At 45.6% G+C, this 22130-nt stretch overlaps 1 protein-coding gene across 1 annotated transcript; it reads left to right on the forward strand.

The window, feature by feature from the left end:
* Nucleotides 1–344: 344 nt before the first annotated feature.
* On the forward strand, nt 345–21925 carry COPE (coat protein complex I subunit epsilon). The gene is made up of 10 exons (XM_086946911.1): nt 345–514; nt 3110–3172; nt 4924–5024; nt 13183–13335; nt 13836–13889; nt 14339–14420; nt 16784–16939; nt 17873–17941; nt 20883–20957; nt 21617–21925. Exons 1-10 carry the CDS (start codon nt 407–409, stop codon nt 21662–21664), a joined length of 909 nt encoding a protein of 302 aa, XP_086803037.1. The 5' UTR covers nt 345–406; the 3' UTR covers nt 21665–21925.
* Nucleotides 21926–22130: the final 205 nt, after the last annotated feature.

Consider the following 22130-nt stretch of genomic DNA (forward strand, 5'->3'; position numbering starts at 1 on the left):
CTCTAAATCAACAAAATCTATATATTTAAAAGCCATATTTGTATGGTGACAATTTAAGTGAGATATTTCATGATTCTTTTAAACATTACCAGAAAACGACGTGATTACTAATATCACGGTTACAATATGGACAGATTAATTATAAGAACCAAAAATGTACGAAGTGGCAGATTATTGTTTAAAAATTTACCCTCTCGTGAAGCAGCAACGTTTCAAAGCAGAAAATACTATTTTGAGGACAGCGCAATGCCCGCGGTTGCTATAGCAGCCTCGCTTCTTTCGTCCTCCTTCTATTTCCATGACACTGTCGCTAATACTGCACTGACAGCTGGCCCGATTCCCTCTCGTCTGTGGACCCGGAAGTGACGCGCCATCGCTACGTGGACTGGAAGGTGTTGGGCAAAGGATGGCGGCGCAGCAACCCCAGGGGGAGGCGGACGAGCTCTTCGATGTCAAGAACTCGTTCTACATCGGGAGCTACCAGCAGAGCATCAACGAGGCGCAGAAGCTGAAGGTAAGAGGGGAGCAAGAGACACCCATCGGAGACCAGAGAGCAGGAGGGGACACCCATCAGAGACCTAGAAGGAGGAGGAGGAGGGGACACCCATCAGAGACCTGAGAGCAGGAGGGGACACCCATCAGAGACCTGGGAGAGCAGGAGCGGACACCCATCAGAGACTGGGTGACCTGGGAGCAGGAGGGGACACCCATCCGAGACCTGAGAGCAGGAGGGGACACCCATCAGAGACCTAGAAAGAGGAGAAGGAGGGGACACCCATCAGAGACCTGAGAGCAGGAGGGGACACCAATCAGAGACCTGGGAGAGCAGGAGGGGACACCCATCAGAGACTGGGTGACCTGGGAGCAGGAGGGGACACCCATCCGAGACCTGAGAGCAGGAGGGGACACCCATCATAGACTGGGTGACCTGAGAGCAGGAGGGGACACCCATCATAGACTGGGTGACCTGGGAGCAGGAGGAGACACCCATCAGAGACCTGGGAGCAGGAGGAGACACCCATCAGAAACCTGGGAGCAGGAGGGGACACCCATCAGAGACTGGGTGACCTGGGAGCAGGAGGGAACACCCATCAGAGACCTGGGAGAGCAGGAGGGGACACCCATCAGAGACCTGGGAGAGCAGGAGGGGACACCCATCAGAGACTGGGGGACCTGGGAGCAGGAGGGAACACCCATCAGAGACCTGGGAGAGCAGGAGGGGACACCCATCCAAGACCTGGGAGAGCAGGAGGGGACACCCATCAGAGACTGGGGGACCTGGGAGCAGGAGGGAACACCCATCAGAGACCTGGGAGCAGGAGGGGACACCCATCCGAGACCTGAGAGCAGGAGGGGACACCCATCCGAGACCTGAGAGCAGGAGGGGACACCCATCATAGACTGGGTGACCTGGGAGCAGGAGGGGACACCCATCATAGACTGGGTGACCTGGGAGCAGGAGGGGACACCCATCAGAGACCTGGGAGCAGGAGGAGACACCCATCAGAAATCTGGGAGCAGGAGGGGACACCCATCAGAGGCTGGGTGACCTGGGAGCAGGAGGGGACACCCATCAGAGGCTGGGTGACCTGTGAGCAGGAGGGGACACCCATCAGAGACCTGGGACTGGGTGACCTGGGAGCAGGAGGGGACACCCATCAGAGACCTGGGAGCAGGAGGGGACACCCATCAGAGACCTGGGAGCAGGAGGGGACACCCATCAGAGACCTCGGAGCAGGGGGCACACCCATCAGAGACCTGGGAGGAGGAGACACCCATCAGAGACCTGAGAGGATGGGATACTCATCACAACCCTGGGAGTAAGGGATATCCCCGCAGACCCCGGGGGGAGGGGATCCTCCCTGCAGACCCGGGGGGGGGGGGAAGGGATCCTCCCCGCAGACCCGGGGGGGGGGGGAGGACTCTCCCCGAGGTGGGGGGGGAGGAGAGGACCCTCCCCGTGGTGGGGGGGGGGGGAAGGGAGGACCCTCCCCGCAGACTCTGGGTGGGAGGGGAGGATCCTCCCCGCAGGCCCGGGGTGGGGGGGAAGGGATCCTCCCCGCAGGCCCGGGGTGGGGGGGGAAGGGATCCTCCCCGCAGACCCGGGGTGGGGGGGGAAGGGAACCGCCCCGCAGACCCGGGGTGGGGGGGGGGGGGGAGGGAACCTCCCTGCAGACCCGGGGAGGGGGGGGGTGGATCCTCACTGCAGACTCGGGGGGGGGGGGGGGGATACTCCCCGCAGACCGGGGGGGCGGGGATACTCCCCGCAGACCTGGGGGGCGGTAGTGGTAGTGGTGGTGGTCCTGGTGGCGGCAGCAACGACAAGAGGGTAAGAGAAGCACACTAGGGAGACAGCTGGAAAATACATGCACTTTTGTGGAGTGCTTAAACAAAAAGAAAAAAGTAGCGTCTGAAAGAGCAAGCAGTGTAAGGCCACAGTAATGAATCCATACTTGAGGGGAGTTCCATCAACGGATTGGCTAACCATACGTTCACAGCAGGCAGAGCATGCACAGTCCATTAGACGAGACCTAACAAGGTAGAAGATAAATTATTTAGTCCAGAGATCACTTTAGAAACTGTGCTCATGTGTAAAAGCAGAGATTTCGCTCACTGTTCCCTGTCAAAGCGTGGCTGTCTTTGAGCACTGTCCTATGCTTGCTCAAGCTGGCAAAAGGCAGTTTGTAGTGAGATCAGTAATTTTCTTCTCTTTTAATATAAAACAATGATGCAATAATGAAAACTAGTTTTTGACCTCGAAAAAATAATCGGACATAGAATCTGCAGGTCACAATTTTGAGCGTCTGACGATGAAAACTCCGACTTTCGTCCTATAACGGTTGATATGATAAATACAATTAAGCTAAGTCATTTTACATCTGCTACTTGCTGTGCGTAAAAAACATTTTATGCCTTCTGCATGGAAATTCGATCAGACTATGCCAGCTAATGAAAAATATCTAGTTACAGGACCAATTCATTTGAAAATGTGGTTGATCTGGGTTAACCTTGCACAACAGTGGATTGCCTAAATATTGAACTGTGTTCTTCTGTTAATTTCCTGAAGTTGTTTATGATCTGAATAACAGCTGATTGGTCTGCTCCACAGCCTTCGAGTCCAGAGAAGGAGGTGGAGAGGGATGTCTTCCTTTACAGAGCCTATCTCGCTCAGGTACGTAACTTGCAAATGCTGTTGTAGCAAGAGGTATCTAGGAAGCTCAGACTAAGGAAGCCTAGGTGGTTCACAATGGTAGCTGACATTGTAAATATAGTGATGTGTTTTAGATAGCTGTACAAGTTTACACAACAGGCATCACAGTGTCCAGATATATTAACTGAACACTAATGCCAGTTCATCATGTCTTACCTGAGTCGGACATCCTAGCAAGACACATTTTTTTTAAAGGGCTAAATATCTGTGTCGCAAGAAGGGGCTCGTGAGTGGTTGTGTAGATGGCCATTAGAGTGAAGAACTTTTACCCCTGGGGGAGACTGCTGCAATCCATGCTGAATAGCTTGGTTTGTAACTGGTCAGAAAGAAGAAGAGAAAGAAAAAGCAAAACAATTGGGGCATGACTATTGACTTCTTTTAGGATAGAGAGGGATAACATCTTCACGAGATGGCTGGCCTATACAATCTTTTTATCACTATGTATGGATGTTGTATTTTGCATACTGTCGACTAGCGGTGAGTGACACTCCATGTGAAGCTCTTGCTCTGCGCCTCCCAAGATTTTGTTACACTGGAAGTTAGGTTTGCCTCATGGTATTGGCAGAGCGTGTGCATTAGGGCAGACGCTCAAAAAGTATGTGCCACAAAAAGATTTCCAGCTCACGGAAAAATTTTAGTTATTTTGTTAAGTAAAGTGCTGATGGACCGACTGAAATCGATCCAGGCTCCAATCATTTCCCACACCTCCATGTATCTGTTCACAGCAGATAGTGGTGGCATCTGGAGGTTGATAAAGCAGGGAACTTTTTCTCAATATGGCCGACAAAGCTGTGTGAATGCATCCCCTGTTCACTGTAATGTGCCAGCAGCCACGTTTGTGTGCTGAAACGTTTTCCCACCTGTAAGATTTTACTATTTAGGCAGAGGTTACAAGATACCTGCATTAATCACTGTTAATTCCCCACCCCTAAATTATCATTACCTGGGTTCCTGGTAACTCCAGGGAAATGACTCGGATTGCAAATTTTTGTGGGATATCATGTGAATCTATGTGTAACCGCCTGATTCCAGCGTGTTTGTCCCCAGCTTTTCCTACAGAGATTTCAACTTCTTTAAGCAGCCAAAATCCTCATCTAAGAAAACATAACTTGTAATTCTAATGAGCCCGGTCACTTACATTACCCAAAGCCTCTGAAATGTTCTGATCTCTATGAACATGGGCCACAATGTCCAATCATCCGCAGAGTATCCGGCATTAGTGTGCAGTGCTAACGTAAAGCAGGCCCGAGGCGGCTATTGAGCAGACTCTTCAGTAAATATCCCTTAACTCAGAGCAAGTTAAATAGGCCCAGTCAAGTTGTCTGTCCCCCAAGAAATAATCTTGTTGGCTTCACTGCTAAACATTTATGATGCAGTAAAAAAAAAAGTCTGGACTAATAAGCATTAACGAGTGTGTATAAGGCTATATTTTCTTGTTACCTTTATCTGAGAAGCACAATTGCTTGAATAAAGATCCTGAGATATCATTAGTTATGTTACACAGTGTGTGACATTTTGCAGGAACAAACCAAAAATGAGAACCCTATTGTTTCAGTACTTGACAGGAGTTTGCATTGTGAACTGAAAGATTTTAATTTAGAATGAAAACTGATAAACAATTGAAATTGGAAATCATAGGTTTGGAGAGTTAATAATTCTTAATCAACTAATACCCAAAAACTTTTTTATGTTTTGGTTGCTGCTGTAAATAGAGAAAGTATGGTGTTGTGCTGGATGACATTAAGCCCAGCTCTAGTCCAGAACTTCAGGCGGTCCGAATGTTTGCAGAATATCTTTCGAATGAAAACCGGAGGTAAGGTATAGTTGCATTTACAAAGATCCCAGAAAGTAAAATCTAAGCCATGTGTGCAGGTGCACCGCAACCTTTTTTTTTGGGTACAGAATTGCAGCTAAAGTTGGTCAATTCAGCTTAGAGACAGACTATTTGAAGCATGTCTCCTATGCTTATCTTAGAAGTAAAGTTGCACCGTTTCTGCTGTTGACAGTGGGTTCTAAGCAATTTTAAGTCTGTGTCCCTAACAAGCTACCCGTGCACACAAACCTTTACCAGCCCTTCATATGCTTATCAGGCCCTACCGCTGTGCAAATAACTGGACATGTGCACTATTATCTTCCATCCTAATGCCCATGTTTAGCATCACTTAATTGTATTAACCAGGAGGCTTCGACCTATCACGACGAGTTCTTATAAGAAGCCATAACAAATATATGGAAAGAATAATGGCATTAGATGATACTGCAAAACAAACTCATGGAATTTCTGCAGTTCAGGGATGTCGCTAAATCGAGATTGGTATTGTGAAATGCGGTCATTCTGTGTCTCTACACATTAAGTCTATTGTTTGTGCTTTTATTTTGCCTGCTTTTATCTGCTTGCACCGTTAAGGTAACTGGTTATCTGCGCTTTCTACATTCAGTCCATACCATTTTTTTTTATGGGTATGGCTGATCGTCCAAGTAACTTAATTGCGTAAATCTTTAAATTATATTTCGAAACTCCTGTGCTTACATACCCCAGTTTCTACAGAAACTACCAGAATCTCGCTGCGGAGTTCATGTTGTTTGGGGCTCGTTTACTTTAGGGCAGATTTCAGTTTACAAACCAAACCATGCCTGAGGTGTGCTACTTCATCTTGGCTGGTATTCAGCCTGATGCTTGATGGAGAAAGTGCATGCTGCAACGAGTAGTTGTCCTTAGCCCTCACCTTCTAGGTCAAGTTTTATTTTTCGATTGGTTGATAAGCCAATAAACACCCATTTTGCTGTATCTCCCTTTCGATCCGTCTTTCTCATTTCGTTTCGCTGATATTTTGTGCGATATTGCGTTAAGCAGTGAGCCCTCTTCTTAGGTCTTGGCTAGAAACGCGCAAAGCGCGTTCTCGCCAGAGAACTATAGTCGGCGTCTCAGCAGTCTCAGAACGACGAAGGGAGACCAGACCTGGCCGCGTGCAGCGTTTCCCCATAGGATAACGTTGTGCGCACGGCCAGGTCTTGTCTCCACAGCATGGCATGGCAGACCGGATCGCGACGCGCCCCTCTCTGGAATGCAGGGGGAGTCTGCAGAGAGGCGCACGGCGCTGATAAACAGCCATGCTTTTTTAGGTCTCGGCTAGTAACGCACGAAGCGCGTTCTCGCCAGAAAACTATAGCCGGCGTCTCAGCCGACAACGAGCTGGAATGTGGCTACAAGAGCTGGCCGTGCGCCCAGCATTCCCTATGGCAGCGTCGGATTCCGACGCGCGCGTGAACTTCCACCGTAGACAGCTCACGTGACGTCGCGCGGCCCAAGGCGCGCGTCGGAATCCGACGCTGCGACGGCGTCTGGTGCGCGCCGACTTCCTCAGTGCTTGTTAGACCTGTGGGCGCATGCGACACTTCACCTGCGCTCCGAGGTTCTGCATTGGGACTTTAGTCTCAGAAACCCCTCATCTCCACCTGCCTGGTGTATGCAAGGTGAAATGTTGTCCGACCCGGTTATTTATTATTTTTTGAAAACTTTTAGAAACTACAATCCTCTAATAAGTTGTCTTGTCTTCTCGTTCCCCGATAGTTTTCGCCTTTCTTTTTACGAGCGGCGCCGTTGGTTCGCCCCCTCGGTGGCTGGAATGAATGCATGTAGCGCCTCTGGGCTGCTGCCTCTCTGCAGTAGCTCTGGCTGCTGTCCTGTGCCGGGTGGTGGTCCTCAGTGCTGCGCCTGTCGATGGCCCTGGATGCGCCAGTCCCCATCTCTTGTTCGTGCCCCTGGGCGGGGCTCCTGTGTATCCTGTGTACTTCCCCCGGGGTAGACCTTGCTCTGCGCGCTCATCCCCCAGTGCCGCCGGTGCCAAGGGAAGGAATGCGGCCTCTGAACAGTGGAAGAGGGAGGGAGCGGAGCCACATACCTGACAACACTGGCAGACCCCCCATCAAACCCGCACACCAACACCCACGCTGTCTTTAAAACCATTTCACCTTTCTCACAGACACTCCTACACAACTCTCAACGATAACCTCGACATACACCGAAACACCTTTCCCCCTTCCACTCAGGCACCGCAGCCTGCACGCTGGCGCCCCCTGATTACATCCTACACACAGAGTAGCACTGACAGACTCTAATGCACTGACTGGCCACACTCTACGCCATAGTCCCTCACCCAACCAGCACTGACAGCCCAGGCAACACACTTTCCCCTCGCACTCTCCACATACTGAGCCACTAGACCCTGTCACTGCACACCGACAAACCCCACCTCCCTATCACTAACAGACTCCCCAGACTACCACCCTGTCACCTGTGGCCCTGCCACCCGTCGGTACGCTCGCCGGATGACAGCCTCACCATTCCTCCCTACTTCATGAAACACCGATGCTTCTCTCGCCGACCCCCTTACAGACACTGATGCCCTGACGCTCCTGGGCACCAAGCAGATTATTTCCACTTCGCCTGTTTTGAATTAAATCTGTTTATCTTCATAGTATTTTCGCATCATGCAAAAGCGTGTTATGAGAACAGAACGCGAGCAGCAGTGAGGGACCCCTTTCCGCACTCCATAAACAGTATGACTTGCATTCCTAGAGCCAGGCGGCTTGAGGGGGGGGGGGGGGGTGAGGTTCAGGTTTTCCAACACTCACTTCAGATGCAATGTTAAAATACATAATACAAACAAGCATGGCTTATGAGCGGGGCTTTAGGAGCAGTGTTGAGTTAGAATAATACAGTTTAGTGGGGGTGCTTGATGAGAAAAAAACACATATTTTTTTTTCAAATTGCCAATATTTTCGCAGACTTTCAAACCAGAGAGGGTGTGTGCGTTTTTGTCTGTGTGTATGCACAAATTCCTTGTGAAATCCGACAGACACCTCACCATACCCGACTGAAGGCACCTGTACTAATCTATTCACCAGAAAGGACATCAATTATGGGTTTGTAACACCCCAAACACCCCCCTGAAGCTACGTTCCTGATTCTGGAAACAGGCCGGTCCTAATGCCCATCCCATCTCTAGGTGGCCCCCAATGAGAGCATGCTCTCCGCGAGCACCTTCACATAGAGAGAAGGCGCTCCCAGGAGTGTGGGCAGGTGGTTGTCCACTCTGAAGCAGCAGAAGCCCAATTCCTGGAGGTACTAAAAAGCCACCAGAAAATACTTTGCAGGTCCACCGGGACAGACAGAGGTGCAACCCCAGAGAGGTGGTTACGCCCCGGTTCAGAGGTTCTAATTGGCACCTCCCCCCAGTTTCGGGTCAAAATGTTGAAAAGTTCTACTTTCTCTGTCTGGACTGAATATATTATTCGCAGAAAGACCATATTAATTCAAGCAATCGCCTCTATGCTATGGATGTAAATGTAGCATAGCAGAAGGCACGCATGCGCATGCATCTACGGCCTTATACATTTCAACAGTCTTTCTCGTGGCTACTCTTGAGGCCACTGGATTCCAAGAAATGCAGTGTCCAACAATCAACTGTTTGTATTAAAAGATGGCGTTTTGGTGAAAGACCTCAACCGAGTCCCCCAAGCTGCCTAGAGTTCTCTTCATACATGAGATGCCAATTCTACAGTACTTCGGCATATATGATAACACTGCTGCACACCCCTCTCATGACAACAATGAAAACGAGCATGGCACGAGAGTGAAAAAATAAACCCAGCAGCCATGTCTCAAGTTTTCAACAGCCACGTTATTCTAAAGTGTCTTTCTTTATTACTGCAAAAACGCAACACCACAGGGCAATATTGTAAACGTGTTTACAGCAGCATCCCTAACCTGTGCAACAAACGCACACAGCCCCCTCCTCCCCCCAGTATTTCCCAGTGGCTCCATCTTCTTTATGCAAGCCTCAATAGTAGCACAGCTGCGCGCAGCCCCCCCTCCCCCGCACAACGTGACACTTTACGGCTGATTGGACAGAACGCAGGCATGTGCCAAACAATACATTCAGTGCACCCACTTTCAAACAGCATCCTTCCATTTCGCACCTACTGAAACAGTGTGCACTGCTGCCCCTCGCAGAATGCGACGGAGATCAGCGTGGAGTGACTGCTCATAACATGCATATGTGGAGTGGCGGGCCGATATATCCATGATTGATAAACTCGATAAGATGCCGAAAGCGGTGACGTACGAGTCATTAAGGGGCCCTTTGTTAGTAGAGCAGGAGAGGTGTATTTCAACTCTGAACAAAGGGGCAGTGCGCCGTGAGGTCCATCATCAGAGCTGTGTGAATAATAACAGCTGTGAGCCCATGCCTGCGGTGCATCATCAGAGCTGTGTAAATAGAATAGAATAGAATAGAAGCCATTTATAAAGCGCCTGGTTACTCAACAATAGAGTGTCCCCGCGCTGAAAACCGCAAAGGAGCCTAAAGGAATGAACACAGTAGGAAAGGGACAGGGGCAAGAGGAAGAGAGGGGGATCAGATGCGGGGAAAGAGGAAGGTTTTCAGTTTTGCTCAATCTTATTTCAGAAGGTTCCATCCGTATCTTGATGGGAAGTTCGTTCCAGCCCCTGGCAGCCAGGTATATAACTGTATATAAATAATAACTGTTTCAGTCCCGTGCGTGAGGTACATCATCAGAGCTGTATGAATAATAACAGCTGTGAGCCCGTGCCTGAGGTGCATCATCAGAGCTGTGTGAATAATAACAGCTGTGAGCCCGTGCGTGAGGTGCATCATTAGAGCTGTGTGAATAATAACAGCTGTGAGCCCGTGGCTGAGGTGCATCATCAGAGCTGTGTGAATAATAACCGCTGTGAGCCCGTGGCTGAGGTGCATCATCAGAGCTGTGTGAATAATAACCGCTGTGAGCCCGTGGCTGAGGTGCATCATCAGAGCTGTGTGAATAATAACTGCGTCAACCCCGTGCGTGAGGTACATCATCAGAGCTGTATGAATAGTAACAGCTGTGAGCCCGTGCCTGAGGTGCATCATCAGAGCTGTGCGAATAATTAACTGTCAGCCCAGTGTCAGAGCTGTGTGAATAATAACAGCTGTGAGCCCCGTGCCAGAGGTGCATCATCAGAGCTGTGTGAATAATAACTGCCGGCAGCCCCGTGCTGAGGTGCATCATCAGAGCTGTGTGGATAATACCTGCGTCATCCCCGTGCTGAGGTGCATCATCAGAACTGTGTGAATAATAACAGCTGTGAGCCCGTGGCTGAGGTGCATCATCAGAGCTGTGTGAATAATAACCGCTGTGAGCCCGTGGCTGAGGTGCATCATCAGAGCTGTGTGAATTATAACTGCGTCAACCCCGTGCGTGAGGTACATCATCAGAGCTGTATGAATAATAACAGCTGTGAGCCCGTGCCTGAGGTGCATCATCAGAGCTGTGTGAATAATAACTGTCAGCCCAGTGTCAGAGCTGTGTGAATAATAACAGCTGTGAGCCCCGTGCCAGAGGTGCATCATCAGAGCTGTGTGAATAATAACTGCCGGCAGCCCCGTGCTGAGGTGCATCATCAGAGCTGTGTGAATAATAACATCTGTGAGCTCGTGGCTGAGGTGCATCATCAGAGCTGTGTGAATAATAACTGCTGTGAGCAACATCATACTCTTGCACACACTCTCACTGCTCACCAATTCAAAGTTTGCTAAAAACTTTATGCAACGCATTGTCATACACAATGCCAATAACTCAAACTTTAATGCTGCGAGACCTATTGCATTGCAAATGCTTGGTTTTTTTCGTCCCGTCTGAGCGTGGAATGCGGCCGGATTCAAATTACAACCCGAGCAGTTCTCATATGGAAAAGTCCTGCTGGCTTGTGCTTTCCTTTTCTTTTTTACACTTAGTCACTAGTCAGACTTATAACTTACTTTACTTATTAACTCGACCATAAATGTTCTTGTTGTCTTCGGTTTAGCTCGTCTTCGGTTTAGCTCATCTCCTCTCCTCGAGTTCAGCTTTCGAGCCTGGTCTGCCGAACCATATATGAGGCTCAGGACACTGCTTGTTTATTTTGTATGCGTGCAGCCGTTTGTCTATAATGCGCGCCCGCTTTTATGTTTCTTCTTTATTTTTACTCTGTTTAAACAAAGCAAAACTGTTTAATGTGCGAAGTAATTTTGTGATGCGCGCGGTCACTTTAGAGTGTTGTCGCGACGGCGCTTTTTCTCACAGTGAGCCGCGGTTGCATATGAATTCTGTAAATTCGTCACCCATTCTAGTGTGTCAGCGCTGTGACCCACAAAATGCTCTTGTATTCGCTGAGTTAGAGCGAGACACGTGTTCCCAATCTCTGATAATGCGCCTCTAGTAGTTGAACGTGTGTGTAAACACCGAGTGAATAAACTGACATTGTTCCACAGGAAGTCTCAGTGACAATCAAGCGTTAAAGGCATCTGAGTTTCTCCGCTACCTATAGACGGTGGATATGTGTGTGTGTTCGGTGCTCCTTGAGAGGGGTGCTGCCTGTTACATTTTTTTTGTTGCAGTTTTTTTTATATAGCGCGAACTTGACCCGAATCCGAATCGGGTATCAGAGCGCTTTACATGGCACTAGTTACGTTACACGAGGACACAAATTCATTTTGTTAAGCACGGGGAGATTACGTGATTTGCCCAGAATCACAGGAGGTCTGCTTTTTGCAAACACGATGGGCAGGTTTCATATTAATGTTTCTTCTGGGTGAGCGTGGACTTTCCCGTTCCCTGTGCCACAACGAAGTCCAGTTTTCCGTTTCTCTGTCTGCAGTTTTGAAAATGCAGCGCCCTTGAGAATGCCTCTATTCTCAGAAGACGAAGCAATGTTTGCCTCTGTGCTCCGATTTGTGAGAACGATAATCTTGTGTGTGTGAGGCTTCTTTGGTGGTTGGAATAGTCTAGTTCCTTGATTGGCTGCTTCGTTCCCAAGTGCCTTTCTCCTTCATTGTGAATACCTGTTCGCTGGAATGAGACACTGCACGCTCTGGTTCAGCTAGTTTCTCTTTTTCTTAGTAACATTGATACACTGATCCTCTATGCATGTCTGCTCTGTAACACGTACTGGTCACCTGCGCCCTTACAATGACTAATCTTCTGGCAGAAGGTGCCCTCGACGCTCACAAGTGCAAGTATTACGGAGACTCCTATCCCCTGATAGGAAATAGCTAAGCAAGTCTTTAGCAGTCCCCAGCCTCCGAGAGGCGTCTTACTTTAGTCTGTTTTCGCCTGACAGGTGAAGGTCTTAAAAGAGACGCTTTCATCATTGCAAAGGCAAATATTGCAAATTCTCTCTTCAGTGCTTAATTTAAGCCGGGGGTTCCACCGGCACTTATTTTTCTACTTCAGACATTTGCCCAGTGCTAAAGAGGGTAAACAAACAAAGCAGAAAGACGAGGAAGAGGACGGTGGAAAACCCTTCACAGAGGGAAAACGCAGGAACTTGCACGAGTGATGTAAAGGGACATTGAGTCTCTCGTTGTGGATTTAGATAGCTAGTTAGATAATTTTTATTGCACAATTAAAATCATTGCAATCTTGCTCGTTTGAAATAGGTATGAAGTGCATTTTTCCAGAATTATAAGAGATATATAACAGTTTGTCATCCTAGTATGCTGGGGATAAAAACGTTTAAACACCGCTTTATCAACTTCAAAACATGGGTATAACAAGCATTTGCAATGCAATAGGTCTCGCATTATTAAAGTTTGAGATATTGGCATTTGCTAAATAATGCAACACCAATAGCTTTTGTTGCAGTTGGTGTTGCAATATTTAGCAATGCCAATAGCTCAAACTTAATTAACCCGAGACCTATTGCATTGCAAATGCTTGTTGCCTTTAGTTTTCATTTTGTTATCCTAGATTTATCACCAATGAGGGCCCTCTCATATGAGTATCTTACTGTCTCTCTGTCTAGTTGTCCAACTGCTTGTTAGGGACACTTGTGCATTTATTTTTTTATAATAGTAGTTGGCGGGGCGCAGCAGTTGAACCCCGGCCAATGCTCACATTCTTACTGCAGCTCTCATTTTGGTTTCCAGAGATGCCATTCTTGCTGACTTGGATAAAAAGATGGCGAAGAGTGTTGATGTTGCCAACACCACATTCCTGTTGATGGCTGCCTCCATCTACTTCCATGACAACAACACAGACGCAGCTCTGCGGACGCTGCATCAGGGGGAAAGTCTAGAGTGGTAAGTGTCAGGAGACTAGATGAAATCACTAAACCGAAGCTAGTTGTTGCCTATCTTTGTACGTGGATAGATATTAGGGAGAGCTTAGTTGGGGTGTTTGGGATGCTGACTGATAGTGGGGGGGACTGAGAATGGAGGAGATATTCCTCAAAATGGGAACAGTGTTTTAGCACAGTTAGCTCCTGATGTTTACTCCCTTCAGGTACGTTGTGATGGTTCATTTGTTATCATAGCTGGGAATGAGTTAATGTGTGGAAATGGTCGATGGGATGGGATGGGATGGGATGGGCTGGGCTGGACTGGACTGGACTGTGGTGAGGATTAGGTGAGAGACTGATGTTGTCATGTTTCTTATGGATAAATCCTGGTGTTTGTTCCATGCGATGGATACTGATAGTTCTTGTACGGTCTCTTTTCTGATCGGGGGAAGATAGGCGGTGGTATACTATATGCTTGTCACAACACTGCCTACACACTAACTCCTGTGTTTGTTCCCGCAGCAACGCCATGATAGTTCAAATATTGCTAAAAATTGACCGATTGGATTTAGCAAGGTAAGATGTTTTTAAAGTGTGAGTCCACTTGTGACATGCTTAATTCCGATTCACTGCTTTTGGGGGCGCTTTTGTTATGAAATGTCCCATTACAGGCGATGGCTTCCTGCTGTGATGGCTTTTATATAAAGGACTATTTTCTACTGCACTTGGGCAGGTTTGCAGGGGTGTTTCTTTTGTATATACTTGTAACAGGTTGTCTCCACTTCAGACTCCTCGAGACAGAATAAAGATTTTGAGTTACACAGAGAGCTCCAAATAAGATTTAAAAATGAGTATTTAACTCCTAATTTTTGGAAATTAAAGAGCACAGACTCAGAAGTTGTACAACTCTGCAATGTGTGCTGAGGTATTCCAGTGCACACGAATAAGCTCTTGAACCCGTGACATGAAACTATATATGGTTTCTGTACTCAAAATGATAGCCCTGTTCTTACTTCAAATTACAGGAAGGAATTAAAGAAGATGCAAGAGTTGGATGAAGATGCTACATTGACTCAATTAGCAACAGCCTGGGTGAATCTGGCTGTGGTAAGCATGGGTATTTTGATACAAATCTATGCAGTTTTTTAACTTTTGCAACATGTTTAAATTATGGGGTGCTCCTCGTCAGTCTCTCAGAAGACCCAAGTTTGCCCATTAGCGGCACACCAAAGACACTGGTACATTAAGTTATTATGAAAAGGTAAACCTAAAAAGGATTGTGGCAAACGCGATATTCCAAACTCGAGAAGGAGAACTCTATCCCTTGGGAAATGGTTGGAAAAAAGCTGGTCCTCTCACCTACATTCAAGCATGTCAAGTAGCGCACAAATTCACCCTACAAACTCCGATAGCTTTATCTTCGTTGTGTTAAAGGTGCAAAATTCTGGCAACAAGGGTTTAAGCTGAAGTTTTCCCACTCGTAAAAAACTGACAGCTGAGAATGGAACTTTGGTAGCAATTTAAAAATATTCAGGCAGATAATAACTAGAAGGTACGTGTGTTGCAAACCTTTTCTGATAGCGTGTGAATCTCCTCTTCTCGTTGGTGGCCAAATTACACTCCAGAGGCCAGCGTCAGCTTTTATAAACTCCTGCGGGACCAGCCATTAACACTGATGTAGGATACATTTAGTGCTGATTGCTGCCGAGGGAGTTACAAGGCACTAGTAAGTACCGCTAATGGATATTTAGCATTCCTTGCGGCCAGGGGAGCAGTTCCATCAGTGCTACAGAGGTAATAGCAATGATGTAACCAAAATATCAGCCTAGCACAAAAGTGTGCACGGCGTCTCTGTACAGTACGCCGTACTGAGGTAAACTGACTTGGGCGAATAATGAGGGCCTGTCATTTGGTAATAACAGGCCTCTTTGGCCTGTGTCGGCACGGCCCCCGTAGATTGTGCTCAGGGTTGGTACTATTTACCAGAACAAATACAAGTCTATAGATATTGATCAGCCTCTTCCTTAACCAATGAAAAGATCGCCCAACAGACTGAAATCGAGCATTCTTGTTATGCTGGCTCCATGCAGCACCAGGTGTTTCACTGCACTGAGGCTGCTTCTTTTATTTGTGGATGAGCTCTGTTATAGTACATTGTCCAGAGCCGCAACATGGACAAGTGATTCAGAAATAGAAAAAGCATCACAGGTTTATTCATGTTTGCTGTTTTATAAAGTGCTAAAATGTTACCTTTCGGTGACCGAAGGGGATTAAAGTAAACGTGATGTGGATAGGAGTACAGGGCATGGGTGTAACCCACAGCCAGTGAGAGTGGAAACACTGGACAGGGACCCTTCTGACGTGTAATGCAGGCAGAAGGGAGCCTGTGGTGACACTAGGCAGACGCAAGTTTGCCAGCATGTAGAGGGAGCCGGACAGCGATGTATCTTGGTAAATTTGGTGATGTTCAGCTCTCTCCCTTCCAAGCAACCTGCCTTGGTGTGCTGCGTTTCATGAACATGAAGTAAATATGCCCCTGTGTGTGGTTGAGAGCACTGTTTGTCCAAAGAACAATGTGCTACTTGAACATACATTGTGCCTCTTTCACTGCCACCACTTTAGGAATCATTTTCCTGACACGTATTATATGTGTTTGGGAGGCTGGAAAATGAGGATATCTGTATCCAAAAACAGTGGCCAGATGCTTTCATCTGTTTGCCACTGTGGGCTGTTTGGTAGGAATCACATACCCATCCCTGCCAGTTGGCGGATCAGATTCTCCATCTGTTGCTGTAGTCAGACAAGTCTCTGGTGACCTGGTTACAGGGGATCAATAAGATGGTTGCCTATAAGGACAAGACAGGGTGTCTTTGCTGAGCATGTATGTTGCAGGGACACCCGCTTTTGGTCCTGGTCATAGATTAGTAAAGAGTGGGAGAAAGGAAGATCTCGGGGAGGTTCAGTCCTTAACTTCACTTTTATTTTCTGCCCTTTCCTCTCGGAGTCAATGGACTATAAACGGAGGCATCTGGGACTTTTGTGGTCCGGGCTATACTGCGAAGGTTCATAACCTGTCTCTTCAATTGTCCTGGCTCATCCGTCATTTCAGCTTTTGGAGTTTGTAGGAGGGAGGTTTAGTCAATACCTTGCACTAATCACCAGAAGTCTTTACTTCTTTTTTGTGTTTAGTGGCTCAGGTATCATGTCAAGATATTTGGAAACCCATCTGGACAAACAAGCATAAACCTTGTCAATGGGAATAATGAGGTTAATAATGGCAGGTCCTATTTGGTAGTCTTTTAATTGTTGGGGTTTGTACTTCTACACACTGTATCCTGACAAACCTTGGCATTGTGATCTTTCTATGCATTCCTTCTATTTTCGTCTCTTCTGAGGGTGAATGGGATGTTACTCTTATGACTTCCTGTTTCTGCATCTCTACAAGTTGTAAACTGACTATCTATTTTCAGGGTGGGGAGAAGTTACAGGATGCCTACTACATCTTCCAGGAGATGGCAGACAAGTACACAGCCACTCTGCTACTGTTGAATGGACAAGCTTGCTGTTATATGGCCCAGAATAAGTGGGAGGACGCAGAGGGTGTGCTGCAGGAGGCTCTTGATAAGGTAAGCTTGGCAAGGAGCTGCTAGGTATGGCTGGCCTGCAGGACTGGCAGAGTGGCACATCCATTTTTCAGAGAGGGGCATCTGCCTGAGCTCTGGCAGCAGTGGAACTAGAAGGGGGCATATATTACAACCTGCACTGAAATGCAAGCAGGCAGTAGTTTGGGATGAGAGAACATTAACACAGGCATCAGACTAGGTTCTCTGATGGTGGAGGAGCAGGCATTGTGTGTGTGGTCTCAGTTTATAACGTGTTGGCAGCTGTACAGGTTACATGTGTCTCCCTCTGTGGGAGTGCTATGGCGTCGGAGACCTCCTCGTCATGTGGCGGTACACATAGGGGGACAGGAATGGGGCTGGGTACTTTGGTTCTTGCCTGAAGGTGTCTACTGGCAGGCTGTTTAAGTAATTCTAGCGATGGACATAGATTATGAACTGATGACTGACCTTCATAGCGGGATGCATTTTAAGTATCCTTGACCTATGGCATGTCAGTGATGTATGTGAGAAGTGCATCGCTATGCTGGCTATAGGGGCTGGCTATAGGGGCCGGTACCAGGGGCTGCAATAACCCAGGGTTGCTCAGCACCAGTGGATCTTCTATCATCAGTAATTTAAGATGATTCAGGACTCCTCGGGGAAACCGGTGCACGCTGCTTCATATGTGGGCTATGTTTGTGTCCTGCAGTGTGGGCAGCATGTCATAACCTCAAATTTTTGATCATTTGAATCAAATATCGTAAACGTTAAGGATTTTCATAATCCAGTTTTACGCTTCCAAAGACAGCCCAGCTATGTTAAGGAAGAAAAAACTTCCCTGAAGCCCTTAAAGAAGTGAGGGATTTACGGTAGCTCACAAGACTTAGATTCTGTGGGCAAAAAGGCAATATGATAATTTCAAGGCCAGCCGGTTTGAGCTTTTTTTCTTTGTTTTAGGACAACAGCCATCCAGAGACCTTGATCAATTTTGTTGTCCTGACGCAACACATAGGGAAAGCACCAGAGGTAAGTGAATGTGTATTTAACTTACATTTTATGTCCACTGAAGGTAACACTTTGATGCCGGAACATATTAAAGAATGATCGTTTGCTCAGTTAAAAAAAAATAAAAAATACCTCCATTGATCCTGTGTGTAATGTTCTTGGGGCTTGTGTATGTCCCGTGATCTTTCAAATACTGCTTATGGTGGTGCACCAGTGGACGGAGGACAAGTGTTATGAGATAACTAAACGTCACTGGGATAGTGGGCCTTTAATTCCTCTCCTGTTGCATTCTGGAAGTGGTAGTCTTGGTTCAGTTCTCTTGAACAAACCTCCTGTAGTTTGTAATAAGACACAATGGAAGAAACACCCTAGGCGGAAGTTTTTAAATTGCCTACACAATGGTCACAGGACAACAAAATGGAGACGAACAGTTTCCCAAAAAAAAGAGTATGAACTTTTTTTGTAAAAAGTATACTGAATAAATTTATCATAAAGAGAGATAATAAAAAGTTCATTTATCATAGAGCAAAATGAGAATACATTTCAAAATCATAAATTACATAAAAAAACACATTTTGGTTCCTTTCACAAAATTAAAAATTAGGGGAGTGGTGTATCAAGTTGTGTGTCGACGCGTTTCGGCGGCCAGCGCCTTTCTCAAGACAGGGGACAACTTTCTAAAAAATATAGAAACATATTTTAGTACAACATTTAAAAACATTGGTTACTTCATATAAGAATAGAAAAAGTTCACATTCTCCTATTTGTATAGTTAGCATATCAGTTGTTAAAACCAGGGAAACTGAGCACACACAAATTTTATCCTGTTTTATAAGGCAATATAAATGCTCAGGAGATAAGAGCAGGAATCAAAAGTCGCCTCTACTGTAGCTCAATGATTCAAACAATCAGTATTGCACAATGATAAGGCAATCTGCAAAATATATTATTCCGGAATGCATAATTATATTGACGAGTTCAGATACAGATGTACCACTCTTAGGAGCTGATGCTTTGAAGTGCTTAGGGCCTATCTAATACGGATCATTGATTTCATGTTTCTGACAATTGCATAGAGTATAAACAATGTCTATTTGTTTCCAATCAGAAAAGCACAATTTGTGGATTTCGTAATAATTATACACTGTTGGCTCGACACATAATATTGTATATAGATAAACGGGTTTCAAATGTACATTTTCTGCTTTATACCTAATAACATAGAACTTATAAAGTCTAAAACATGATGCGGGAGGAATTGATTTATTAAATAACTCGAAACAATGTCCAGAGTAAAACAAGGGAAAGTAGAAACAAGAATAAAGGATCTATAAATTCTGCAAGAAGGAGTCATATTCTAAATGACTGGAAAAAGTGACAAGTGGGGATAAGAACGAAAGGGGAAAAACAGAAATAGATCAGCGAATGATAGAAAACAGGAGTTGAAATAAGTGATAAATAAATATTATTTCAGGGTTTTATTCTTTATATTTTAAGGTATTGTTTGCATCTTAATCTTCTTAAAAGACAGAGGATTGTACTAGTTTTTATTGGTTCCCAGACGTATAAGTGATTAAAAACTGTAATAACGGTTATTTATAGAGCTATTATCACTTACCTACAAATACACGCTCTTATCAGCGAAGCACTTCTATATAGATCTTTAGGCGGTAGAAGGAATCGCTGTAATTGCATAGCTATTGAGCACGGGGATTCTGCGGAGTATAATATTAAAACAGAAAGGATTGTTGTCAAGCTCTGTATTTATTTACTAATACGGAGAGTCTGAAGTAGTGATTTGAAAGTAACGTACCTATTCACAATATTATTTCACTTGTTATATATAGCTGAAGTAGATTTTCATTTCATTTTTTAATTCAGTATCTGATAATTAAAGCAACCTGTGAGGGGTAAATAAGAGGGAGATATTATGAAAACTCTTCACTAATTTACTCTCCTTATGCTATGCAAGTAGCTTATTTCAAGTTTATAAATTACCTTTTTTTAATTAAAGTGTTGTATCGCCTCCACGGGTTATGATGATTAAAATTGCAGCGCGATGAAAGATGGCTTCGCGGACTAAAGACAATTCCTACATTAGATAAACACATTATTCACTTATTTTTGTTTAATTATATGCCGATACTATAACACAAAGATGTGGCTAACCTTACCTATTTCCCTTGGTTAGCGGCTGAGGGATAATTGTGGGTCGCTGTAGTTAAAATGCGGTTATTTTCGGTTCGCAGTCTTGCAGGGATATTCAATACTGTACTAAAACAGGAACATTGATGTTATTATAATGTTCCTGACGAAGAGAAATGTCCATTTTTAATTTCTAAAATCTAAACAAAGGTCAGCATACCTTGTCAAAAGTATTCTTCTTAGATAATAAGACAGACAGCACATGACTGGATATGGAGTCCCTGTTGACATGGAGCCGCCCATTAACCCTGGGGCAGATGACTGTATTAATGAGGGGAATATTGACAATAAGTCGGTGAATGTACCAGGATGTCTCATCTTTATGCTAATATTCAATGTGACAGAAATGAAGGAATCCAGCCTTTCTTGTGAATATGTTCTGCCAGGAGGATTAAACGCCAAATCTACATGGGACTGTGACATAGCTGTGTCTCAGCAGTTGTGGAAAACATTTCAAAGTTGTTAATTAATAAAGCATATCTTGAGAAGGGGACTTTAACTGGCTATCCCTCCTGGGCTTTGGATACACGCTAGCGGTCCAACGCTCTAAATTTCTGGGTGCTTCTTTTAGATCTCTGTTTGTGGGGCCTAAAATTATTGTGGAAGTAGTGCTGCAGTTGACAGCATTTTAACTGTCTTGATGTGAGGAAGGATGGTGTGGCAGCAAGGTTTGAGTGTCACTGGAGGACTGAGCACTCTCCCACTGGGATTGAAGCGGCAACATTTGAACACTTTATTCCTTTTCTTTCATCTCTAGGTGACAAACCGGTACTTATCCCAGCTTAAAGATGCCCACAGAAACCACCCCTTTATAAAGGAATACCTGGCCAAGGTAAGCGGTCCAACGGATAAAGGGGTGCACTGGAGACGGAGTCCTAAAGCTGCTTTTAACACATTACTGTAACAACCTCTCCCGCCCTGTGGAGTTTCCATGCCATATTTTCATTTTTACAAGTATTGAAATTGCCCAGTTGAATGTCTGGTCCATGACCAACATCTGCTATCCAGGCAAAACTTGTACTACAGTTCGAACGTCGATCTGTGGCTAGCAGTGATCCAGAACCCTGTTGGCCCTCGGCAACCAACAAATTGTTTTAATTATTATTTTAGATTTTTATGATTCTCACTATGGTAGCAGGAAATCCTAGCGCACTTGACTCTAACCCTCTTTTTTTAACTAAATTAAGTTATTTTCTGCTAACACAAAAGGTTGGTGTTGAAGGGGACAACACAAATACTTATTCTATAAGTAATAAATGTATATATGGGTGAAAATAATGTTTTGAGCACTCTTTCTATATCCTGCCTCTTAACTATTGCCTTTTTACTGGAAACCCCTCATACTTCACTCTCAAGCTAAAGTGTCCTTAGGATTTTATTCTCTCTGTTGTATTTCATTACGCTAAATGTTATTTATTCTCTCAAGAAATCGTTACTTGTATGTGACCTGCTTCTGGAGAAAAAAAACTAATGACTTTGTTGTTTTAACAGGAAAATGAATTTGACCGATTGGTTCTCCAGTATGCTCCAAGCGCATGAAGACTTCTACTGGGACGGTGTAAGATGGGACATTGCAGCTGGGCCAAAGAGGCTCTTCAGTCAAGTGGACAAGATGTTTTCAAGTAGATGAGACTTTTGAGTTTTACAAATCCATGTATATATCAGAGACCTTGCGCCCAAGGACAGCCATCCATCTGTACCAGGCCAGCAAACCTGGAGTTCAAACTGTTCTTATTGGAAATACAAACCACAGATCTGGATATGCCTGTATGTACATTCCTAATAAACATATAACCAGAGCGTGGGGTCTCATTCTTCAAAGTTTGTATCCGGTTAAGCATCACTGAATTGTGCTTCAACATAGCTCCCAGTTAGACACAAACGCTTTGGGCTGATCCACTACACCAGTGGTTCTCAAACTTTTGACTCCTGAGGACAACCATTGAGTCACCACTGGAAGCCAGGGACCCCCAAGCAATTTGTAGGAGTTAAATTTAAAACAGTA

This window comes from Lissotriton vulgaris, chromosome 12, assembly GCF_964263255.1.
Source record: "Lissotriton vulgaris chromosome 12, aLisVul1.2, whole genome shotgun sequence".
Lineage (NCBI taxonomy): Eukaryota > Metazoa > Chordata > Amphibia > Caudata > Salamandridae > Lissotriton > Lissotriton vulgaris.